Source organism: Gobio gobio (assembly GCF_949357685.1).
Source record: "Gobio gobio genome assembly, chromosome: 5".
NCBI lineage: Eukaryota > Metazoa > Chordata > Actinopteri > Cypriniformes > Gobionidae > Gobio > Gobio gobio.
The window spans coordinates 64,759,181-64,780,953 of record NC_137101.1 but is presented as its reverse complement, the minus strand read 5'-3'; the positions used below and the strand labels follow the sequence as shown (position 1 = coordinate 64,780,953).

Genomic DNA, 21,773 nt, shown 5'->3' with positions numbered 1-21,773 from the left:
GACCTCTACCCAGAGGTGCCGGTCGATCAGGGCGGGTAGCGTGGAACGTCTCCAGCAGATTCGGGTCAAGGATGTCATGCCTGGGTACCCAAGATCGTTCTTCTGGGCCATACCCCTCCCAGTCCACTAGGTACTGGAGTTGACCACCACAACGCCGGGAGTCCAAGATGTCCTGGACCTGGTATGCTGCGCCGTCGTCAGCGAGGAGTGGAGGGGGAGGCTCCGGAGTAACGCCAGGCTCTGAAGAAACAGAAACAGAAGGGAAGTGAGGTTTCAGGAGAGACACGTGGAAAGTGGGGTGAATCTGGTACTGAGGGGGTAATTGGAGTTTGTACGTCACCGGATTGATCTGCTGCAGGATGTGGAAGGGTCCAATGAACCTGGGACTCAACTTCTTACACTACAGACGCAGTCTGATGTCCTGGGTGGACAGCCAGACCTTCTGCCCCACCTGGAACGTCGGAGCATCGGAGCGGTGAAGGTCGTCTGTCAACCTGCGTCTGCAGAGGGCCCGTTGGAGTTGATGGTGGGCTGAGTCCCAGACCCTCTCACTCTCCCGGAACGGGTAATCCACCGCAGGGACGTCGGAGGGTTCCCCAGACCAGGGGAAGAGGGGCGGCTGATAGCCGAGTACGCACTGGAACGGGGTCAGGCCGGTGGTGGGTTGTCGAAGGGAGTTCTGTGCGTACTCGGCCCATCCTAAGAACTGGTTCCAGGAGTCCTGGTGGCCGTGACAGAAGGTACGGAGCCTTGATGTTCTTGGCCCCTGGCTGGTAGGAAATGTGAAAGTCGAACCTCGTGAAGAAGAGTGCCCAGCGAGCCTGTCGGGGGTTGAGTCGTCTTGCCTCGCGGAGATACCCCAGGTTCTTATGGTCAGTGAGGACCAGGAACGGATGTTTGGAGCCCTCTAGCCAGTGCCTCCACTCCTCCAGTGCGAGCTTGATGGCGAGGAGTTCACGGTTGCCAATGTCGTAGTTGATCTCCGCCGGGCTGAGCTTGCGGGAGAAGAAGGCACATGGATGGAGACGGCTGGGGTTCCCCTGCTGCTGAGATAGGACCCCACCCACCCCGGTGGTGGAGGCGTCCACTTCCACAACGAATGGGATATCGGGATCGGGATGGACTAAGAGGGGAGCTGTCGTGAAGGCATCCTTCAGGGTCTGGAAGGCTTGGGTGGCGGATGGGGTCCAGGACAGAGACTTGGGCTTGTTGCGGAGAAGGCTGGTGAGGGGACTGCCGATGGAGCTGTAGTTCTGAATGAAGCGTCGGTAAAAATTGGAGAAACCTAGGAATCGTTGCAGTTCTTTCACAGTAGATGGGGTTGGCCAGGACCGGATGGCTTCCACCTTGCTCTCATCCATCCGGATGCCACTGTGATCGATGATGTAACCGAGGAACTGCACTGAGGGCTGATGGAAGGAGCATTTCTCGGCCTTGAGGTAGAGCTGGTAGTTCCTCAGGCATTGAAGAACCTCCGCAACATGACGGCGATGGCCGGCCATGCTCCGGGAGTAGATCAAGATGTCATCAATGGAGACCAGCACGTACTTGTGGAGACACTCCCGGAGCACCTCATGAAGTCCTGGAATACGGAGGGGGCGTTGGCGAGTCCATATGGCATCACAAGATATTCGTAATGACCTGTGGGCGTGACAAAGGCGGTCTTCCACTCGTCCCCCTCACGTATACGGATGAGGTTATACGCGCTGCGGAGGTCCAACTTCGTGAACACAGTGGCACCACGGAGATGTTCCAGGGCAGCTGGGACGAGAGGAAGGGGATACCGGAATTTGACAGTGATGTTGTTCAGGGAGCGGTAGTCAATACAAGGCCGCAAGCCTCCGTCCTTCTTTGCCACGAAGAAGAAACTCGAAGCAGCAGGGGAGGTGGATGGACGGATGTAGCCTTGCTCCAGCGCCTCCTTGATGTAATCCTCCATGGCCTTCTCCTCCGGAAGGGAAAGGGGATAGATTTTCCCCCTGGGCACTGGTTCACCTGGCAGCAGATTGATGGCGCAGTCCCATGGCCGATGGGGAGGCATTTCGATGGGGAGGAGTCTCCGGGCGGAGATCGCAGTCCTACTGGCGAAGGACACGATAGAGCCAGTCCCTCCAGCCGATATGAGGTCCGGGTTCTACAGCCCGTACTTCATTGTACCCAAGAAAGGTGGCGGGTTACGGCCGATCTTGGAACTGCGATTCCTGAACCGGTCCCTTCACAGGCTGCCGTTCAGAATGCTAACGCAGAAATGCATCTTCAGGTGCGTCCGTCCCCAAGATTGGTTTGCAGCGTTCGACCTGAAGGACGCGTACTTTCATGTCTCAATTCCCCCTCGAAACCGGCCCTTCCTGCGCTTCGTGTTCGAGGGACGGGCCCTTCGGCCTGTCCCTGTCGCCCCGCGTCTTTACGAAGGTCGTTCGATGCCAGGTCTAACACTCGTATGCATTGGTGGAACTTGTGTTAGGCTGGGTTCCATATGTTGTGACCCCTATGGCGGTCCCATATGTGTATTCTCCACGGTACGGCTCCCTACGGCGAGCTCGTGTCTTTCCCTTGGCAGAGTCCTCTGCCGTCTCAGTAAGGTGTTGTTCCCCCGCCTCTGAATGGCCGGGTTCACCCCTGGGACTCCCGTATGTTGTGCTGCCCACGGCCAGCCCATACGTGTATTCTCCACATGGTAACTCCCTCCGGGCATGATGTGGCTTCCGCAGCGGCCTTCACAGGCACGCTTTCCCAGCGTTATCCAATACAGTCAGCTGAGTGGGTCTTGCGGAACAGCAGCTTTGACTCTCCCTGCGTGAATTTCCCCGCCTGCATCAGATCGGGGTCTGAGGGGCTCATCGCTGGGCGCTAGAAGTGGTAGTAACTATGGCGTTTTCCAAAGGGATCCCAATTCGTCGGTACGTACGTCGAACGTGACTGACTGAAAGGGAACGTCTCGGTTACGTATGGTAACCCTCGTTCCCTGAAGGAGGGAACGGAGACGTACGTCCCGTCGCCACAGTTACTGTACTATCACTGCAGGGCCGAGTCACTAAGTTCGGCTCCTCAGTGAAAAACAACGTGCATTCGCTCTCGCTTCCTGTTTATACCCGCGGCGCGGGCGGAGCGCGAGATGCAAATCTCGCACGCCAATGGCCCATTGGCCTGTTCTCTATATCTCGAAGCTGATAGGGGCTCCCTGAAGTGATGCCAATTCGTCGGTACGTCCGACGTACGTCTCCATTCCCTCTTTCAGGGAATGAGGGTTACCATACGTAACCGAGACGTTTTTTCACCTCTTCCGCCTGTCATTAGCAGAGTACCGGACAATTGTCCTCCCGTCCTCGTTCTCCGGAGTTGAACTGGGCAAGCCTGAAATACCACGGACGCAAGTAAGAAGTTTGCGAAGGCCTACTTGGTATAGAGAAACGTATATTTTAGGCTACAATAAAACCCTAACCCTAAGGCTCTCCTCCATTGCCCGCTTGTCATTTTTACCAGGTTTGTAGTCAGTATTCCTTCAGGGAACGAGGGATACCATACGTAACCGTGACGTTTTATCTGTGACTACCATCTAATAGTTAAACTTTTTAATAGTTAATGTATTTTAATTGAAGTAAATGTTAATTAAATTAGAGCTTGATTAAATATAAAGATCACTGTCTTACATAAATTAGGAGTTAACGTAACTATTTACCAATGTTACTGTTGTTAAAGAGATAGATCACCCCAAAATGTCATCATTTAGTCTCCATTTACTTCCCAAACCATAAAAATGTTACTTTGACACACATATATATATATATATATATATATATATATATATATATATATATATATATATATATATATATATATATATATATATATATATATATATATAAAAAATAGACCTTTTTCAAATGATGATATTTTACGTTAAGAAAGTCATACAGGTTTGGAATGAGCAGTATGGCATACTAGCTCAGTGCTTATACTGTCAAGTATTTCTATATGCCAAATTACATATTAATGAAATATTACTGTATTTGTAGTAAATTCAATAAGTATTTGATTCTGTCCTTTTTTATTTATGAAAGTATTTACTCCAATATAAGGCCCTAACCCCAGCAAAACATTCATGTGTGAACTCTTGGATTTGTCCAAGAACACATTTTATCCTCAGTCCAGCCCTGCGCTTATCTGTTTCCTCTTTGCATTCAAACAACAAAATGTGTTTTATAATGAACCATTTTGATAATTGATGTGATAAAAACATGAGAAATGGCTGGTCTTTTTAGACATGTAGGCTAGAGCTGTAGTTGTGGGTTTGCTGCACAAAAAAATTCTAATAAATTGTTCTGAGATAGGAAAAAAACATATTTGCTATAGCTTAATATTAATATTAATATATACAAAAAAAATCAGTCACATTTTAACAAACATTTTCAATTGATATTTATAATTATTTTTATTTATGTCCAGTCTTGGTTATTTTTGTTCCTTCCCAAAAAATGATAAGCAAAGATACATTTTTAATATAACGAACATCCCGAGTGTGTTTTACAACATGCAGCAATATATTTTATATTTTATTTTAAATTTAGTCCTTCCCTCAGCAACTCTCTTAGAAAAAAAAATTACTTTATTTATTTAGTCATTTAATGTTGGGGTACAGTATCGCAAGGTAAAGTAAATGTATACATAATTTTTTTTTTGAATAAAAAAAATATAAATTTTATGAAGTTATATAGTTTACAAAATCCTCACTCACGTGCCAAGCCCGCGAAAGAACCTGGCAGCGGCGGATGTCTCTTCTGGATCACCACAGAGGACCACAGACCTGAGTTTTCCTGAGGTAAAGTTGGCTGTTTATTACAGAGTGAGTAAAAAATTATATTGGGGCACAAGTTAAGTGTGAACAGTTCGTTTTACCAAGTTTTACCCAAATAAAAATAAATAGTCTAACAACATTTTCTCATATAAAAGTAACTAAATGGTAAAAAAGTCGGCGGAGTTCCTTTTCCACACACAAACAATAACTTTCCGTCTTTTTTTCTAACCATCCTCTCGTCAGTACGTTAAATCATCATACCGTTAAATGCCGTTAAATATGCGTGACGTCATTTTTGCATGATACGCTCAGACTTATGGTGCGTTCACACTGGACGCGATTGATGCGATTCGCATGAGTGATTTACATGTTAAGTCAATGCAGAGACGCGAAATGGCATTCTGCGGCGCGATTCGCGCAAATGAGGCGGTGCAAAGGACGCGAATTGAGCGGTTTGAACGCGCAAATCGCTCAAGTTGAAAAATCTGAATTTTGGCGGATATTCGCGCCGCGTTAACCAATCAGGAGCTTGCTCTAGTAGTGACAACAATGAGAACACAATCTGTATATTAATATCTGGTTCAGACAATATGATTATCACTGTGATAACATTAAATGACATGAATCACAACCCAGTCTCTTTTTGTTAAATGCAAGTTTATGTATGATCAATAATACAAAAGTAAAAGGTACAATAAGCTACACATGAAATAAAGCAAACAATTCAGTCAAACATTCAAAGTCAGTGTTAGTCGGCTACAACGGTAACGTACAGTTATAGCCTAAAAATAAAAAAGTAATGAAACTTCACTTTGCCCTCAACCTAAACGATTTGCCAGGGAACAAATTATAGATCCATGAGACCAAAGATCGGCCGTTACAAGACGAATTATAGCTGGAGACGCCACAGAGACATCAGAGCCAGCGGCAGAAGGACTGGCTGAGGAAAGGCTGCTCATTAACCCTCACCGGGGTTAATGAGCGCTGACCGCCGCTGATCCACTGGAGCTCACAACTCCGAAACCGCCAGATAAAATGTTCAAATAGGCACTCTTTATATAAATAAACCACATATTTGAGCTTTAAACAACTACATTATCGACTGAAAAAGTCTTAAAACTACGTTATGTCACACATTAACAGTAGATTTTAACAAAAAAAGATGTGTAAACACAGCCCATGTCAGCCATTTCTCAACGAGACGAGCTGCTGGCAGAAGCCCCGCCCATGAGGAGAACTCATGTCTGTTGTGCAGTGAATGTCTCACGCGAATAAAGCGAGTAAACTCAAAATGTTCAAGCGCCCACCTTTGCGCGGTTAGCGCGAATTATTCGCATCAATCGCGTCCGATGTGAACGCCATATTAGACGCTCTTTTGTTTCAGAGTCATGTTCTTACTTATAAAGAACTGTATTAACAACAACAGCAACAATATTAATTATAACTTCACTTTGTAGGAAAAGTAGCGCATTGTCTCAGTCTTGGCCACAAGCGCGTGAGCTGTCACTCAAGACCCAAGCCCCTCCCCCGTTCTGTTTCTCTCTCCCTCAGAGAGTAAAAGGAAGAAAACACTAATGATGAGGAATGACATTTTGCAATATTTTAATTATTAAACATTAATTGTTATTATTAAGACATTTAGACCATCAGAAAATGTTCTATGGTCGTTTACTGTCACTGCATGCCTAAAGTAACTTGTTGCTTACTTAAAGGTCCCGTTTTTCGTGTTTTTTTGAAGCTTTGATTGTGTTTACAGTGTGCAATATAACATGTGTTCATGTTTCGCGTGTAAAAAAACACAGTATTTTTCACACAATTTACTTATCTGTATACTGCTGTTTTCACTGTCCTCAAAACGGCTTGAAAGATTTCCCTGTTCTATGAAGTCCCTCCTTCAGAAACACGTAACGAGTTCTGATTGGGCCAGCGGTTCCCGTGTTGTGATTCGACAGCAGCTTAGCGCACGCAGAGCGCACGTTACCGGAAAGGTCACGCCTCTCACCATAACGGGGATGCATGCGCTCAATGATCTCTAAGTACAGCGGCCCTGGGAAAGCCAAACAAAGGTGACTTGACTCCGGGATGAAAATAACAGCGTCTCGACGACATGGCAACAAACAAACTATACGAACGCAACCGAACGCAACACTTCCTATTCTCCACGCGGGAGCAACAAGACCACGCCCCCTTTTTCGCGTGTTCTTGTGGGCAGAGGTTAGTCGACATACTGCTCTACTGACGTAATTAAAGCAGGAAATACCAGGATGTAGTCCTAACCAGCCGTTCACTGTAGGCTTTGAAAGGGAACTTCTGTTAAATAAAATATCTCGCTTGGCATTGAACTTTGAGCTTTATAATTTTACAGGTATTATAAATGCTCTAACAGCAACATTACACACTAACTAAAGTTTGAAACATGGGATCACGAAGAACAGGACCTTTAATATAGCATAGGGTTGGAAAGGATCATCAAATGCATTTCTCTATGTATTATGTATTTCATGAAAATAATTATTCTCTTCTCTCTTTTTTTCAGCTTCAGTTATTAACTGTTTGTTGGCAAGTGATCAATAGCAGTCATCCTGCATCTGTAATTTGCCATGTTTATAGCATACTGATTATTATGGTCATTATTACAACAGGGTGGTACAGGCATGACATCAAAGCCCAGTTCCCTCAATATTCACCTTTGGGCTTTTTCAATTTATGAGTAAAATAAAGCATGTGGTAAACCGAACATGATGACACTATGATATTCTACAACGTAAATTACACGCATCCATACCGAAACGTTTTGAAAATGTTTTAAAAAGTTTAACAAGTATCTGTGTGCAGTTTACATTGTAGAACAAAATGGCAAACTATATCAAGTTTACCACAGGCTTTATTTTACTCCTACACTGAAAAATCCCTTATAAACTGTTCAAACTATATTGTGTATATATAGTATCTTTTCTACAAATATTTCAGTTAACGTATACTAAACGAGTGGAATTTACACCACAGCGCCACTACACCTTGATAGCTCATGATAAGAATAGCATATATAGTTATCTTAATTGAATTAGGTTTAAATTGCCGTCATGCATGAATAAATAATATTTTTGCAATTTTGCACATTATAATCCATAATGATCACATTACACAAAACTGAAATTGCACTTCAAAAGAACAGTCCTTATTTTTGAGAATTAGACTTCCAGGTTCTAACGTCATCCCTGCACCACTCTTTAATCATTGATGAACAACGAACACATTTGAATTAATTCAAAACACACTCATGTTTCTTCTTTTTCTTGCGTCAACAGCAGCTAAATCCACCCAAAGGCTCTTTGGCTTTGTAAGTATGTTTTTACTAGGTGTTAAACATCATCCGTTTTAATTAAAAGCAACTGATGTATATTAAAATATATCAGTGCCATTGTCTCAAGATGCATACCAGTAAAGTTTTTTTTTTTTTCTAAGGCATGTTTATAAAAACTACTTACATGTCCTAATTAAACTAAGACCTAATCCTGCACTGCATGAAAAAAGGTGTATCCGGACCAGGATACTCCTGTATACACTGCTGAAATTCGGAAGAATCCAGGAGTATACTGGCCGGATAGGTCAAATTCCATGGATCCGTATATGTCCGTATACATCCGAAATGGTACCAAATCGGATGTATGTTGTGGCCGTATACTCCCATGCTACAGCCATTTGTTGCCATGGCAAATAATCCCATCAAGTTTTTCCCAGGAGACATTTTCACACCTCTAAACAGCTTTGCCTTCCATCCCCTATTGGTCCTTCATCTCAAACTGGATTGGTTGTTTTTTTTTAAACCACTCCCAAAACCCAGACTGCTATTGGATGACAGGACGCATTGAAAACCCAGTCAAGTGACTTTATTGGTTACTTCTAAGGCTAAGGGTGGGCTAGGTTTTGTAGCATAGGGACTTGATTGGTTATAGGCCAGCTATGCAGATTTTGCTAATTAATATATATATATAAAAAATAATCCCCTCTCCCTCCCAAAAGAAAAACACACACAAAACAATTTGAGAAAGTCTGAAATATTTATTAAAAAGGTATAAAAAAAAAAAAAATACATTCTTAACAGCATTATAAAAGAACATTAAAACAATGGTGAAACAAAAACAAGTTAACTAAATGTATTTAAAAGGGATGAAAATGTAAAGGAACAAATGTAAAAATATAAACAGTCCAAAGAACATAAATATACGTTAAAATGAATTGGTAAAGAAACAAAAAGGGAAAAAAAAAAATGAACAAAATGCATTTAAAAGACAGATGTAAAGGAATAAAATACACAGTGAACATAAAAAGGAAAAGAATAAATATACAAATTAAACAATATAAAATGAGAACAATACATTTATAAGACAAAACAAGTGTATATAAAATATATTAAAATACATATAAATATTCCAAGTAAACAATATAACCAAATAAAAAGAACAAAGAGCATTATAAACATACATTTAAATGAATGGGGGAAAAGATAAGTGAACAAAATGTTTCTAAAGGAAGGCGACGTAAGAGGAACAACAATACAAAACGTGGAGATCAAAAGCAACATGGACATCTAAAAAGGAACAAACATACAAAGTATACAATATAAAACGAGACAAAGAAATCTATAAATTAAAAAGTGTATATAAAATATATGTAAATGTTCTATATATGGGAACCAATAAAAGTATAAGTATATAAACATAGGAATAAAGAAAATATAAAATGGAACAATTGAATATTAAAATTATAATTATAAAATAATTGTGACCAACTCAATGTTGTTTGAGTTTTGAACATTTTTTCAAACTGGCATGATGGGCTGGTGATGTGATGCGTAGTGTGGGTCAGCCTAGTCTGGTTTGTAGTAGCTAGCCTAACCATCCACACTGGCCATCCATCAACAACAGCATCATCATCTTCATCTTCATCAGGTCTATAGTTGCGGTCTTCCACAGGTTCTGTGTTGGTTTGTGCAACCCTGGACCTGGTCTCCAGCAACTGCAAAACATGACAGTAAATTAACCACTAAAACTCAGAGAGGAGTTTAGTAACATTCTGGAGGGAAAACTGCTTAACCGGTTTCTTAACTTACCCGTCTCTTTCTCTGACGGTTCTGTGTGATTGTTACGAACTGCTCTGAGACAGAAGGGTTGAGAATCCAATCGCAGCTTTATTTGAGGGCAATCCAGAGGCATAATCCAAAGTACAGGCAATGGTCATACACAGACAGGCAGTCCAAACAAAGAAACGAACAAACAAACAAAACAGGCAGGGACCAGAGGCAAGAGAGTAATCCAGGGAACAGGGCAAGAAATCCAAAACAAGAAAACCAGGAGACAGGAGAATGCTCGGAATTGCAGCGTAACACTAAACAAGACTTCCCCAGATAGCAATGAGTCGGCGGACCACCGGCGGTGATCCGGCGGCTGTAGAAGCGTCAGAATTGCGTAATCGCAAACACGTTTGACGGCGCACCGCCGGCGGCAGCCGCTTTTTAAAAGCGGCAGCCGGCTTCCTACCGCCTTCGTACCGCCGCCGGCCCGCAGGCAAACCGCCGTTCCGCCGCCTTTATACCAGAAGGCGGCCCGGCGGAGGCAAACGCTTTTTTCGAACGATCTGCCTCCGCTTATTGTGTAATAAATAATATATATATTTATTATTCATATATTTGTAACATGCAGTTTATGATGGATAATAATTGAACAAACCAGATAAATTCCCATTTGGCATTTTTATTCCACATTTCAAAGTACATTAACTGTCAATGATACAAGATAATATAAATTAAATATAACAGACAATAAATAAGCTTAAATAGGCCTATAAATAACAAAAAACATTTTTACTAAAGAACCTGCATGTTTCCAATTAAATTTTGGTTTAAAAAAAAAAAAAAAAACAGCCTTACAAGCAAATTATAACACTTACAATATTTGTTAATAACAAATAGGTCAGCTCTGGGATGAAAAGAATTACCATTAAATATTATATCAAATAATGAGGATATTTGGTACCAAAGAATGTGCAGGATACCAAATAAATCGAGGTATAACATCACATTTAACAAGCCATTTCTAACAATAGCATAAATGGTAATAATTTAGAGTAAAGCTCTGGAGAAGAATAGAACAGTAGTAGAACAGAACATTATAACAAGCCTGACTATGGGTTCTCCGGTTTTCCCCGACCTCCAGAATGAGGCAGCGCAAATTGGCTTATCTTCAGTGATTTCTTGTGCGCCTATATAAAGGACAAACAACCTCGCCATCCCATATCTATCCAAGGAGCTGCCTTCAAGGCAGGGTCACAGGGAATAAAAAAAAAGTAATTTCCACAGTGAACAGTGTGGATTGGGTGAGTGTAGCCTGAAACTTCTGGCTTCTTTAGGGGTCTTGATGTTACTGACTGCAGGATAAAGAAAGGGTTCCAGGTGTCAGTAGTCAGCCTAGGTGTAAGAGGTCGGCTGTGGGTCCCTCTCAGCTGTGCGGCGTCTTTTTCCACCTTCACGATCAGATGCTCCTTTCAGGTAACGCATAGCGCTAACCTGGACCGCCTCATCAGTGGCATCCTGGGTTGCCGGGTTCTTCCGGATGGCTCCTGTAGAAAATACAGATCTGTCATTCCATGTGAATGTCATAAGGCCACACACATCTACTTAAATATATAACAAATTTATATATATATTACTTTGAACAATGGTCTTCAGGAACATGTCTCTAAAACATGCTTTATCCCCTACACCAGTCCAGGTTGTATTAATGGAAAGGTGATTAGAGAAGATACTCTAAAGTATTCGCCACACGGTTGTCTTTAGGTCCCTCCCACATTTGATTGCCAAAAACCGAAGCTGAAAATACAAAAAAGTGTTACAAATTACATATCTCTGAAGCTTCTCATACATAAATATAAAAATGTGACAGGCTGTGATTCAGACTGTAGAATATGCAGTGTACAATCTTAAATTTTACTTTTTAGATTACCCTACAGCATTATAAACAAAATCAGCACACTTACTGGAGCTCTTTATCCTGCCTCAAACTGTTGTCAAGCAACGCCAAATGGGTTGTCTAGGGGGAGTAACAGACCCCCTGGCAGGGATAACTCTCCAAAAGACACATTGGCACTGAAATGTTGCAGCATAGTGTCCATTTTGTTGTCCATGCTACGCACAACATCGCCAAACTCTCCAAGACGTCGCAGCATTAGGGTCTGATCTGCACCTACAGGGGTTCACAGAATAAAAGAATAAAGCAGTCAGTCCTGGTCCCTCAACTACTAAACTATGACATTTACAACTAGGTCTACTACATGTACAGGTGGCCCCAGTGGGAATTAAACCAACAACCACAGGTGTTGTTTGCAAGTTGTACCTGATTGCCCAGTACGAGCAAACGTCGTCAACATTGTCCCAACTTGCTTCACCTGCTCATGAAGTGAGCCGCTGTCATCCGAAGCTACAAAATGAAAGGCATTTGGTAATTTTGGACCTACATCACAGTCAAAAAAGTAAAATTTAAGAAAGAGTGCATGTTCTCACCTGCTCGTGCATTGCTTTCCCTCAGGGCTTGGTTCTCATTCTGGAAATCTACATAAAAAATATTTTATTTTAATTATATATATATATATAAAACAACAACTACAGGCACAATTTTCCATACTGTTAAAGTTTCCAACATCTGCAATTTCCTGTTTGTCCATCTCAACTCCTTTCAATATTCTTCTCCTTATAGCCCAGTAACTAGACATTGTGACTAACAATTTATTTACCTTGAAAGCCGAAACGATTGTCCAACAATAGGTCTCTTGGATGAAGATAACCGATTGTGCTCTGGTCAAGGTATCTGCAAGAAAATGTGAACAAAACCGCATTGTTAACGTTAAATACAGAATATACAGTAGCTATGCTGTGGGGGGAAAAACTGGTCAGCCAAATGTGGAACAGTAAAATGTATTCATTCAGTGTAGTGAATCAAGTAAACTGCATTGTCCTCAAACATAATAAGTACAGCAGTTCAGAGAAATAACTCATAAATGACCTTAAATGCTAGAAGAACAGTAGCAACACAGCACATGCTAGCTAACACTTGCTAAAACTGACCTAGCAGCATGCTTGTTCGGACTAACAAAATAATTTAAATAACCTATATACATCATTCTGTTTTGTTAGAAAACACCAAAAGTTAAACTTAAGTCTTTCTAGATGTAAAGCTTTGGCTAACTTACCTACAGTAGCTAGATACATTTTAACATGTAGCACATGCTTGAACTCAGTGTGTAAAAAAGGCGAAACAGCACGTGTTAGCTAAAACTGTGTATTGTGCACTATATCAGCGTGCGTGTCTGAACAAACTAATTAAAACAACCTACCGGTATATACATCAAAAATGAACATAATATTGTGTGACACAAAAAGGAAACATGTACTTACTTAAACGCTCGTAGTCGAGGATATTTTCTGATCTCCTCTCTTCAAATACTAAAACCATGTGATGAGCGGCCGCTGATGGTAAATCTGTATGTTTTACCGGTTTGTCTTCCGTCTTTTTTAGGTATACTGCCCCTCTCGGCCGGTGGAGGTACTTCTCTGTTTTTTTTTTATTTTATTTTTATTTAAATTAGTACATGTATAGACAAGTACAATACAAAAAGTACAATGAGAGAAAAATAAAAATAATAAAGCATTGTGGTACAGTTCCGAATATGTAGAACAAAGAATAACAACAAATGTAACACTGTATATAAAATAAATAATAAAAATAAGAATTCTGAGATAGAAAATACTTTATAATATTAAGGCAGTCACATGAAATTGAAAAGCTTTCAGGTTTCTGTTTTTGTAAGCTTTTTGTTTTGCGACCTCATGTTTGAGAGGGTTTCAAATATTGTAAAAATCAGCTTTATAAGAGGTAATATTAGAGGGCTTCTTTTGAGTTATTCTTGTCTTATGAATGTAGAATTTTTCCTAAATAATTAATAATATATTTTTGTTTTTCAGAAAAATATGGGTTTTGAAAACAAAGTAAAATGTCATGAAGTTAGTTCTAATTTTTTGTCATGTCTATTTTAAAGTCAGTCCAAAAAGAAATAGAAAAAAGGGCAATACAAAAATAAGTGTTATCCTAAAATGAACTTTCAAACTTTCTTAACCCTCCTATTATGCTAAAAAAAAAAAAAAAAGTATTACATCCATTATGGGTCAAATTGACCAACACTGTTTAAACACACTCGACATGCAAATAATCAAGTGAAAATTTAAATGTAATTTCCTAAACCTAACCTTATCATGGAATCAAGAGTCAAGAATCTGTTATAAACCCTAATGGCTTTGGAGCAAAAAAAACTAATATTTGATATAATTCACATATAGGCTATTATGATTTTATAATCGCTTCAAATGTGAGAACTAGTTAAAATGCTGTCAGTTCCACTCTATTTCCCAACAAGCCAAACATAGCCAACGTGGTTGGTCGAATTTGAGAGTAGAAATCCTTGTATTTCACAGCGGCTTGCCGCCAGCCGGCCGCGGTCCATTAGGCGGAGGCAACCGCCAGAGAAAATGAAGCCGGCGGCCCGCCGGCTAGTCGGCCGCGGCATCTCGCAAGAAATGGGAGTGACGTATTCGGCGGCAAACGTTTCATCACCGCCAGCGGGACGCACCTATAGCCGACAGCTTAGGGCCGGCGGCAAAAAGAAGCCGTGCCGATATTTTTTGCTATCTGGGTCGCTGTGAGTAAATGAATGACCAAGGTATAAATAGACAGGAAATAACAGGATGGTGAGACACAGGTGAAATGCAATCAGTGAATGAGGGACAGGTGAATGTGATTAGAGAAAAGTGATGAGTCCGGGCAGTGAGTTATGGGAAATGTAGTTTGTGAGTGATAATAGTCTTTTGTGTGGAGTGCCCTCTGGTGGCTCTCAAGGGCACTCCAGCTGGTGAACGTTACAGTGATGTTCTTCATAGTGTTTCTTTTCTGGGCCTTTTCAGACTGAGCCAAAGAATACTTCCTCAGCAAAGTCTCACAAAATAAAATACATCTTGAGACCTGCCAAATAATACATTAATAATATATAGTTAATGCCAATAAAAGTAAGTAAAACAATTCAATTAAAATGTATTTGTATAGCGCTTTTCACAATACATATTCAGGGTTTTTCCTGGGTCAAAAATGGTCTTCGGTGGTGGCTGACAGACATGGTCATCCATACACACACATACGCACGGTAAAAAAAAGACCCTACCCACTTGATCTGCAAGCGCAATACTGACAATAAATTTCAAATAAATTCAAAGAAAGTTTGTAACTTTTGCTTATCTTATTTTGATACCTTGATGTTTGTTTTTGTTCCTCATTTTTACACTATTTACTGATAATTGTTTTGGTAATCATATAAATATTAAAAAAATAGTATTAAAAAAAATGAACAAATAGCCTAATTTTCTGCCATATACAATTTTCTGCCATATACAATCAGCTAGCTAACAACAAATTTGTTCTGGGTTCACCTCACTCCAGTCTAAACTAAATGATTTTAGGCTATTTATTTTACTACACATTGTCCACATAAATAAGCTGAAAGACTGTTGATAATTAAAAATAATTCTTACTATCCACTCTTGCTAAAGTGGGTAAGCACACTTGTGTTCTCATTTCAGGTGTTGTTCTGAGTAAATGATTAAACTAATTCGTGAGTTCAGTGTTGGACAGATAAATTCTAACCAGTCGTTAAAATGATTCGGTTCAAAGGAGTCAATCGGTCGCGAATCGGACATTAGCAGACGCGTTGTGTGCGAATCCCGTCTTTAGAACATCGCGAAAGATTTGTCAACACACAGAAAACACTTCATAACCGGATAGGATTTGTTTCCTGTTTATTTAAAGTATGCTTTATGTCAGCTGGTCAGAGAATCAGTCAATGTTTTTTGAGCGCATTTCACACCCAGCGGTAATTAAAGGAAGACGTCTGATAGCGCCACGTGCAACATGGATTCGGTCTTCCGACCTTTTGATTTTGATTAACGTAAAATGTGAAACAGTAGAAAGCTAAGAATGCTTATTTTGAAGACAGAGAGAGTGCGAGCGAGGGATGAGCTCACTGGTCGTTCTCTCTGTCACTCAGTTAACGCAAGCGCAGCAGTCATCTACTACATCAATCATAAATAGGGTTGGGCATCGAGAACCGGTTCCAACTTGGAACCGTTTAAAAAATAACGATGCCATTGGAATCGTTTAGAAATTTTGTTTTCGATTCCGATCATCGGTTCCAAACGCGCAAGTTTTCGGAAGTGCTTGGCGCGCCCGTTTGTTCTGTTGCAGCCATGGAGCATGGTAAGCGGCGCTCAAAAGTGTGGCTTTATTTCACTTAAAAAAAAAAAAAGCCTGGGTCGGCACAGTGCAACACAAATGACAAACTTATTTCTTGCACGGGAGGATGTACTACAAATATGTGGTGTATAAATTAATGAGTGTAGCGTGTTTGAAATGCTGCGCAGGTCTGTCATCCTCGGGCAACCCTGCGCTAACCAACGCTATTAAAGGGATAGTTCACCCTGAAATGAAAATAAAGCCTTGTTTTTCTTACCCGGATGTTGTCCCAGTGCCTATGACATTTAAAATACTGTTCCTGCACGCGCTCCTTCCTATTATGGCAGTGAATGGCGATCAGCTAAAACATTACAAAAAATAAACAAATGTATCACGCAACGATACAGGGAGACGCGCCATATGGAACGTGTTCAGGGGCACACTATAAGGTTTTGCGAGAAAGAAACCGTATTATTCAGTCAAAACACTGAGCTCGGCCTTTATTCTGAGCGCGCTCCTCTGTGTGCACTATGAGCCGTCAGCAGCCGGCGGCGCTCATGCCTACTATAATAACTTGCACTGTTGTCATTGCAAACAGGATAAACACACACACACACACACACACACACACACACACACACACACACACACATAACCATTTTGAGAAATCAAGCTCAATAGAAAAAAACGCGATTCTCGTCTTTTCTATAACGTATATGATAAGAAATAATACTAATAATATAACCTCCTTATGTGAATATTGTGTACCGGTTGTCATGACAATATTGCACGAGGCTACTGCGGCTTGGAGTGCTCACACACAGGAACACGCGCATTTGAACAACAGCTGAGTGAGTAAAAGATGGCTTTATTTTCATTTCAGGGTGAACTAACATTATCCCACCTCGTCATAATCAGGTATGTGATTGTAGTGTAATAACAAAGCCCTTGACCAAATTGCGAATTGTGGTGAACAACAACGTTACTGAAATTATTTTCCCCCCTCGTAGATAAATGTAGCTATACGCAAATTGCCCACGCTAGTAGCAGTCCTAATATGACTGCTGTTAATGCTATTGTTAAACCGGGACTCGGTGTGAAACTCCATTCACCTTTGCAGCAAAGCAAGTGAAAATGCCAGCGGAGAAAGTCCCAAAACTAAAACTCATTATTGAATCAAAATGCAATTTTCCTCTGTGAAATGAGCCTGTGACATGTTGTGACTCCACCCCTCAAAGAATCGGAATCGAGAATCGTAAAGAACCGTAATCGAAACTAAGAATCGGAATCAGAATCGTTCAAATCAAAACGATGCCCAACCCTAATCATAAATCACAATAACTCAACAAATAAGGCTTTTGCGGGACAAAAATTTGTTTTGGCGGCCGGCAAAGAAAGTTCAATGTAGGAAAAACCCTGATATTGTTTCAAAGCAACTTCACAGAAAATGCATACGTCTACATTACAGAAAAAAACAGAGAACATTAAAATAATAACAACATTTTTAAGATTACCTTTTACACATTCAGGGTCAACATCTGTAAAAGTTCTTCAGGATCATGGATCCAAAACTTCTGGATCATGAGGGGGGAAGAAACATGCACACACACAAATGAATATTAATTTGTTTGTTAAAACATTAATATTAATTATCAACTTACGGACATGGACTTGCAAAACATACTAACCAGACCCATACAAAAACTTTACAGTAGATCCAAAATCCTGGTTTGCCTATAATTCTTCAGAGTCCAAGTATGGTGTTTTCCTGTCCTCTCTGCTGAATGAGTACATGACAGTGTTCTCAGATTACTCATTCCAAAACTCTGTTACATTTTATGACAAGCTTGATCTTAAAACTAGCTGACAGTAGGGATGGGCATTATGACCATATAATTATACATACATGAGAAATTTTATTTTACAATAACGATATCACAATATATTTATTTTGATGGATATTTTATTAAAATGCTACAGAATAATACTGCTTTAAAAGTCTTCACTGTATGATATTCAATTAATTAATATCACATGATTCTTAAAGAAGCAGACGGTCTTCTCTATTCTTTTGTTTTATTAAAATGATGACAAAGCGGCAGCCCCTTTAAGAACGGATGCACAGAATGACACGCATCCGGGTTTCCCCACGTTAACTTGAACTGTTTAACTTACTTAACACATAACTGTCTGTTTAAATCAAGTGAATACCTCACATGACAAGGTTTCTGAGATAATTGTGTGCATTTTCCAGAAAGATAATTGATTTCGGGATCGCCTGCTGTCTGAGAGAGGCTTATTTTAACACATGCATGTCCCGTTCATTATTCTACATTCATGCATGTTTCCTTGTCAAAATGTCAAAAAGTTTTAGTACAGTCAGTGCTGCGTTATATACGCTATATTCCCATTCCGCAATATAAAACAGTAATGTTAACGTTTACAGCAAAATCACTAACAATAGTCAGTATCATCAGATCGCCATAACACCCAGCCCTATCTTAACAATATTACAACAAAACACAGAAACAGAATATGTAAGTTAATCAAGATTCAAGATTCAAGATTCAAGAGTTTTATTTGTCACATACACAGTTATATACACAATATACAACTGGCAGTGAAATGTAAACAGGTCCGCTCCATGGACAGTGCAAATAACAGTTACAAGAACACAAGGGAAATTAAAATAGAAATAGAATAAAATTAGAATAAAAAGTATTAACATAAGTAGAGTTATAAATAAATCAAGTAAGATAAAAATAGGAAATAAGATAAAAATAAAAAAATAAAATAAAAATATAAAATATAAAGTAAGTGGATATGATAAGTGAGATAAACTGTAGACTTAAAAATAAGTGGTTAACATAAAATATATATATATATTTATATATAGAGAAGTATGATGTGCATGCAATAGGTATAATTGCAAATCGGAGTATAATGTGCAAACAGGAGTATGATGTGCAAACAGGTATATTACAGGTTGTTACACAGTAACAATAGGAACGTAAAGTGCAGTGCAATGGCAGTATGTGAATGTTAATGTATAAACTGGATGTTTATGCGTGTGCGGGGTGAAGTGAAGTCACGTGACTGAGTTCAGGAGTCTGATGGCCTGGGGGAAGAAACTCCTCCTGAGTCTTTCAGTCTTTGCCATCAGGCTACGGAAGCGCTTACCAGATGGCAGCAGGGTGAAGTGAGAGTTTGCAGGGTGATTAATGTCTCTGATGATTTTAGTAGCTCTACCTCTGCAGCGTTTGGTGAAGATGTCCTGCAGAGGCGGGAGAGCTGAGCCTGAGATGCGCTCGGATAAGCGCACCACTCTTTGCAGGGCTTTGCAGTCGTGACTGGTGCTGTTCCCGTACCACGCTGTGACGCACTGAGTCAGGACACTTTCTATCGCCCCTCGATAGAAAGTTTTCAGGATGGCTGGTGAAACCCTGAATTTCCTCAGCTGGCGCAGGTGGTACAGTCTTTGCCTGGCTTTTTTCACCTGTGTCTGGATGTGTGTAGTCCAGGTCAGATCCTCGGAGATGTTCACACCCAGGTATTTGAAGCTGTTCACTCTCTCTACCGGTGTCCCGCTGATCATGAGAGGGGAGTATGACCGATGCTGTCTCTTCCTGAAGTCCACAATCAGTTCTTTGGTCTTGTTAACATTCAGAGAGAGACAGTTGTCCTGGCACCATGATGTCAGTTGCTCCACTTCGTCCAAGTATGCCGTCTCATTGTTGTTGGAGATGAGACCCAGGACAACAGTATCATCAGCAAACTTGATGATCGAGGTGGAGCTGTGTGTGGACAAACAGTCATGGGTGTAGAGAGAGTAGAGCAGGGGACTCAGCACACAGCCCTGTGGAGCTCCAACACTCAGGGTGATGGAGGTGGAGGTGAACTGGCCTACTCTCACCGCCTGGGGTCTGCCAGTGAGGAAATCTTCAATCCAGAGGCAGAGAGAAGAATTCAGGCCTAGATCCAGGAGTTTGTGTGTTAGCTTAATGGGAACTATGGTGTTAAAGGCTGAGCTATAGTCAATAAATAGCAGCCTGACATAGTTCCCACTTTTGCTGTCGATGTGAGTGAGGCAGGAGTGAAGGACGTGAGAAATGGCATCTTCAGTCGATCTATTGGGACGATAGGCAAACTGAAGAGGGTCCAAAGTGTCAGGAATGGAGGAGCAAATGTTGTTTTTAATGAGTCTCTCAAAGACCTTCATGACTAAAGATGTGAGAGCCACTGGACGATAGTCATTTAGGCAAGAGGGTTTACTGATCTTAGGTACAGGGATGATGGAGGATCGTTTGAAGGAGGTGGGGACAACAGATGTAGCAAGGGACTCGTTAAATATGGATGTAAAGAGCCCTGCGAGCTGATCAGCACAGGACCGCAGAACACGACCTGAAATACCATCCGGCCCAGCAGCTTTCCTGACATCCACACGTTTGAGTGCCCTCCGAACCTCGTCCTCCGAGACAGAGATCACGTGACCGTTGCTGCTCTGAGGGACTCTCTCTGACGCGTCACTCGCCGGAGTCGCGCTGCCGCGATTACCATCAAAGCGAGCGTAGAAAGAGTTTAACTCGTTCACCAGCAACGGATCAGCTCTCACCTCTGCAGAGGATTTAGTTCCAAAAGCACAGATGGTCCTCAGTCCCTGCCACATCCGCCGGGAGTCGTTGAGGTGGAAATGAGATTCCACTCTGTCTTTATAGCGGAGTTTTGCGGCTTTAACGGCGCGCCGGAGGGCGTAACATGAAGCTTTGTACTCCCTCATATCCCCCGTTAGGAGACCGGCATTGTAAGCGGTAGTGCGCGAGTTTACTGCAGTGCGGATTGAACTGTCCACCCACGGTTTCTGATTAGGGAAGGACGTTATAGTTATTGTTTGTGTGGCTTGCTCTGTCAGTGTGTTGATAAAGCAGAGCGCCACTTCTGTGAACTCGCTGACGTCTTCAGAACTCGCGCGGAACATGTCCCAGTCGACGTCATCAAGAGCTGCCTGTAGCGTGATCTCTGAATGGGATGACCAGCGTTTGACTTCCCTCCTCACCGGGGGCTCTTGAACGAGCCTTTGTTTATATTCCGGTGTGAGGAAAATGGCGGCATGGTCCGATTTGCCAAAAGCTGGCTGTGACCGAGCTTTGTAGGCGTTCTTAAACGGAGAGTAGCAATGATCCAGTGTGTTTGCTCCTCGTGTGGGACAGGAGACATGCTGGTGAAAGTTTGGCAATACTTTCTTTAGGTTTGCTTTGTTAAAATCACCGCGACGATGAAAGCAGCGTCGGGGTGTTTGTTTATGAAGCCGCTGGTCACATCATGGAGGGCAGATAAAGCCAGCCCCGTGTCTGCCTGTGGTGGAATATAAACGGCAGTGGCGATGACCGAGGAAAACTCCCTCGGCAGGTAGAAAGGCCGGCAAATGATAGTTAAATGTTCCAAGTGAGGCGAGCAGGATCGCGAAAGAATGGAGATGTTCCTAGGATCGCACCATTTCTTGTTTATCATGGAACACACTCCACCGCCTTTAGATTTCCCGGTCTCGGCTGTTCTGTCCATCCGAAAAACAGAGAAGTTCTCGGACGGCGTCACGGCTGTATCCGGGACCGCTGGCGTGAGCCATGTTTCGGACAGACAATAGATGTTGCAGT

The 21,773-nt window shown here is 41.6% G+C and overlaps 1 protein-coding gene across 2 annotated transcripts; it reads right to left on the bottom strand.

Annotated features, from left to right (window-relative positions):
* Positions 1–10,532: 10,532 nt before the first annotated feature.
* On the bottom strand, positions 10,533–13,581 carry LOC307126641 (uncharacterized protein). 2 transcript variants are annotated; one of them, XR_013816524.1, is made up of 7 exons: positions 13,245–13,581; positions 12,584–12,657; positions 12,354–12,401; positions 12,187–12,270; positions 11,831–12,036; positions 11,504–11,663; positions 10,533–11,413 (listed from the first exon to the last, which is right to left on the bottom strand). XR_013816524.1 is itself a non-coding variant. In XM_079817270.1 (7 exons), the coding sequence occupies exons 1-5, from the start codon at positions 13,300–13,302 to the stop codon at positions 11,861–11,863; spliced, it is 432 nt and encodes a 143-aa protein (XP_079673396.1). In that variant the 5' UTR covers positions 13,303–13,396; the 3' UTR covers positions 10,533–11,413; positions 11,504–11,663; positions 11,831–11,860. The 2 variants fall into 2 exon arrangements, 1 of the variants encoding a protein (XP_079673396.1); XM_079817270.1 differs by having other exon boundaries at positions 12,354–12,393; positions 13,245–13,396.
* Positions 13,582–21,773: the final 8,192 nt, after the last annotated feature.

Coding starts and splice junctions, on each gene's coding strand:
- LOC307126641 (XM_079817270.1), bottom strand. CDS start 13,302: ATGGTTTTAGTATTTGAAGAGAGGAGATCAGAAAATATCCTCGACTAC. Junction 12,658..13,244: donor CCTCGACTACGAGCGTTTAA/GTAAGTACATGT, acceptor ATTTTCTTGCAG/ATACCTTGACCAGAGCACAA. Junction 12,037..12,186: donor TGCTCGTACTGGGCAATCAG/GTACAACTTGCA, acceptor GAACCCCTGTAG/GTGCAGATCAGACCCTAATG.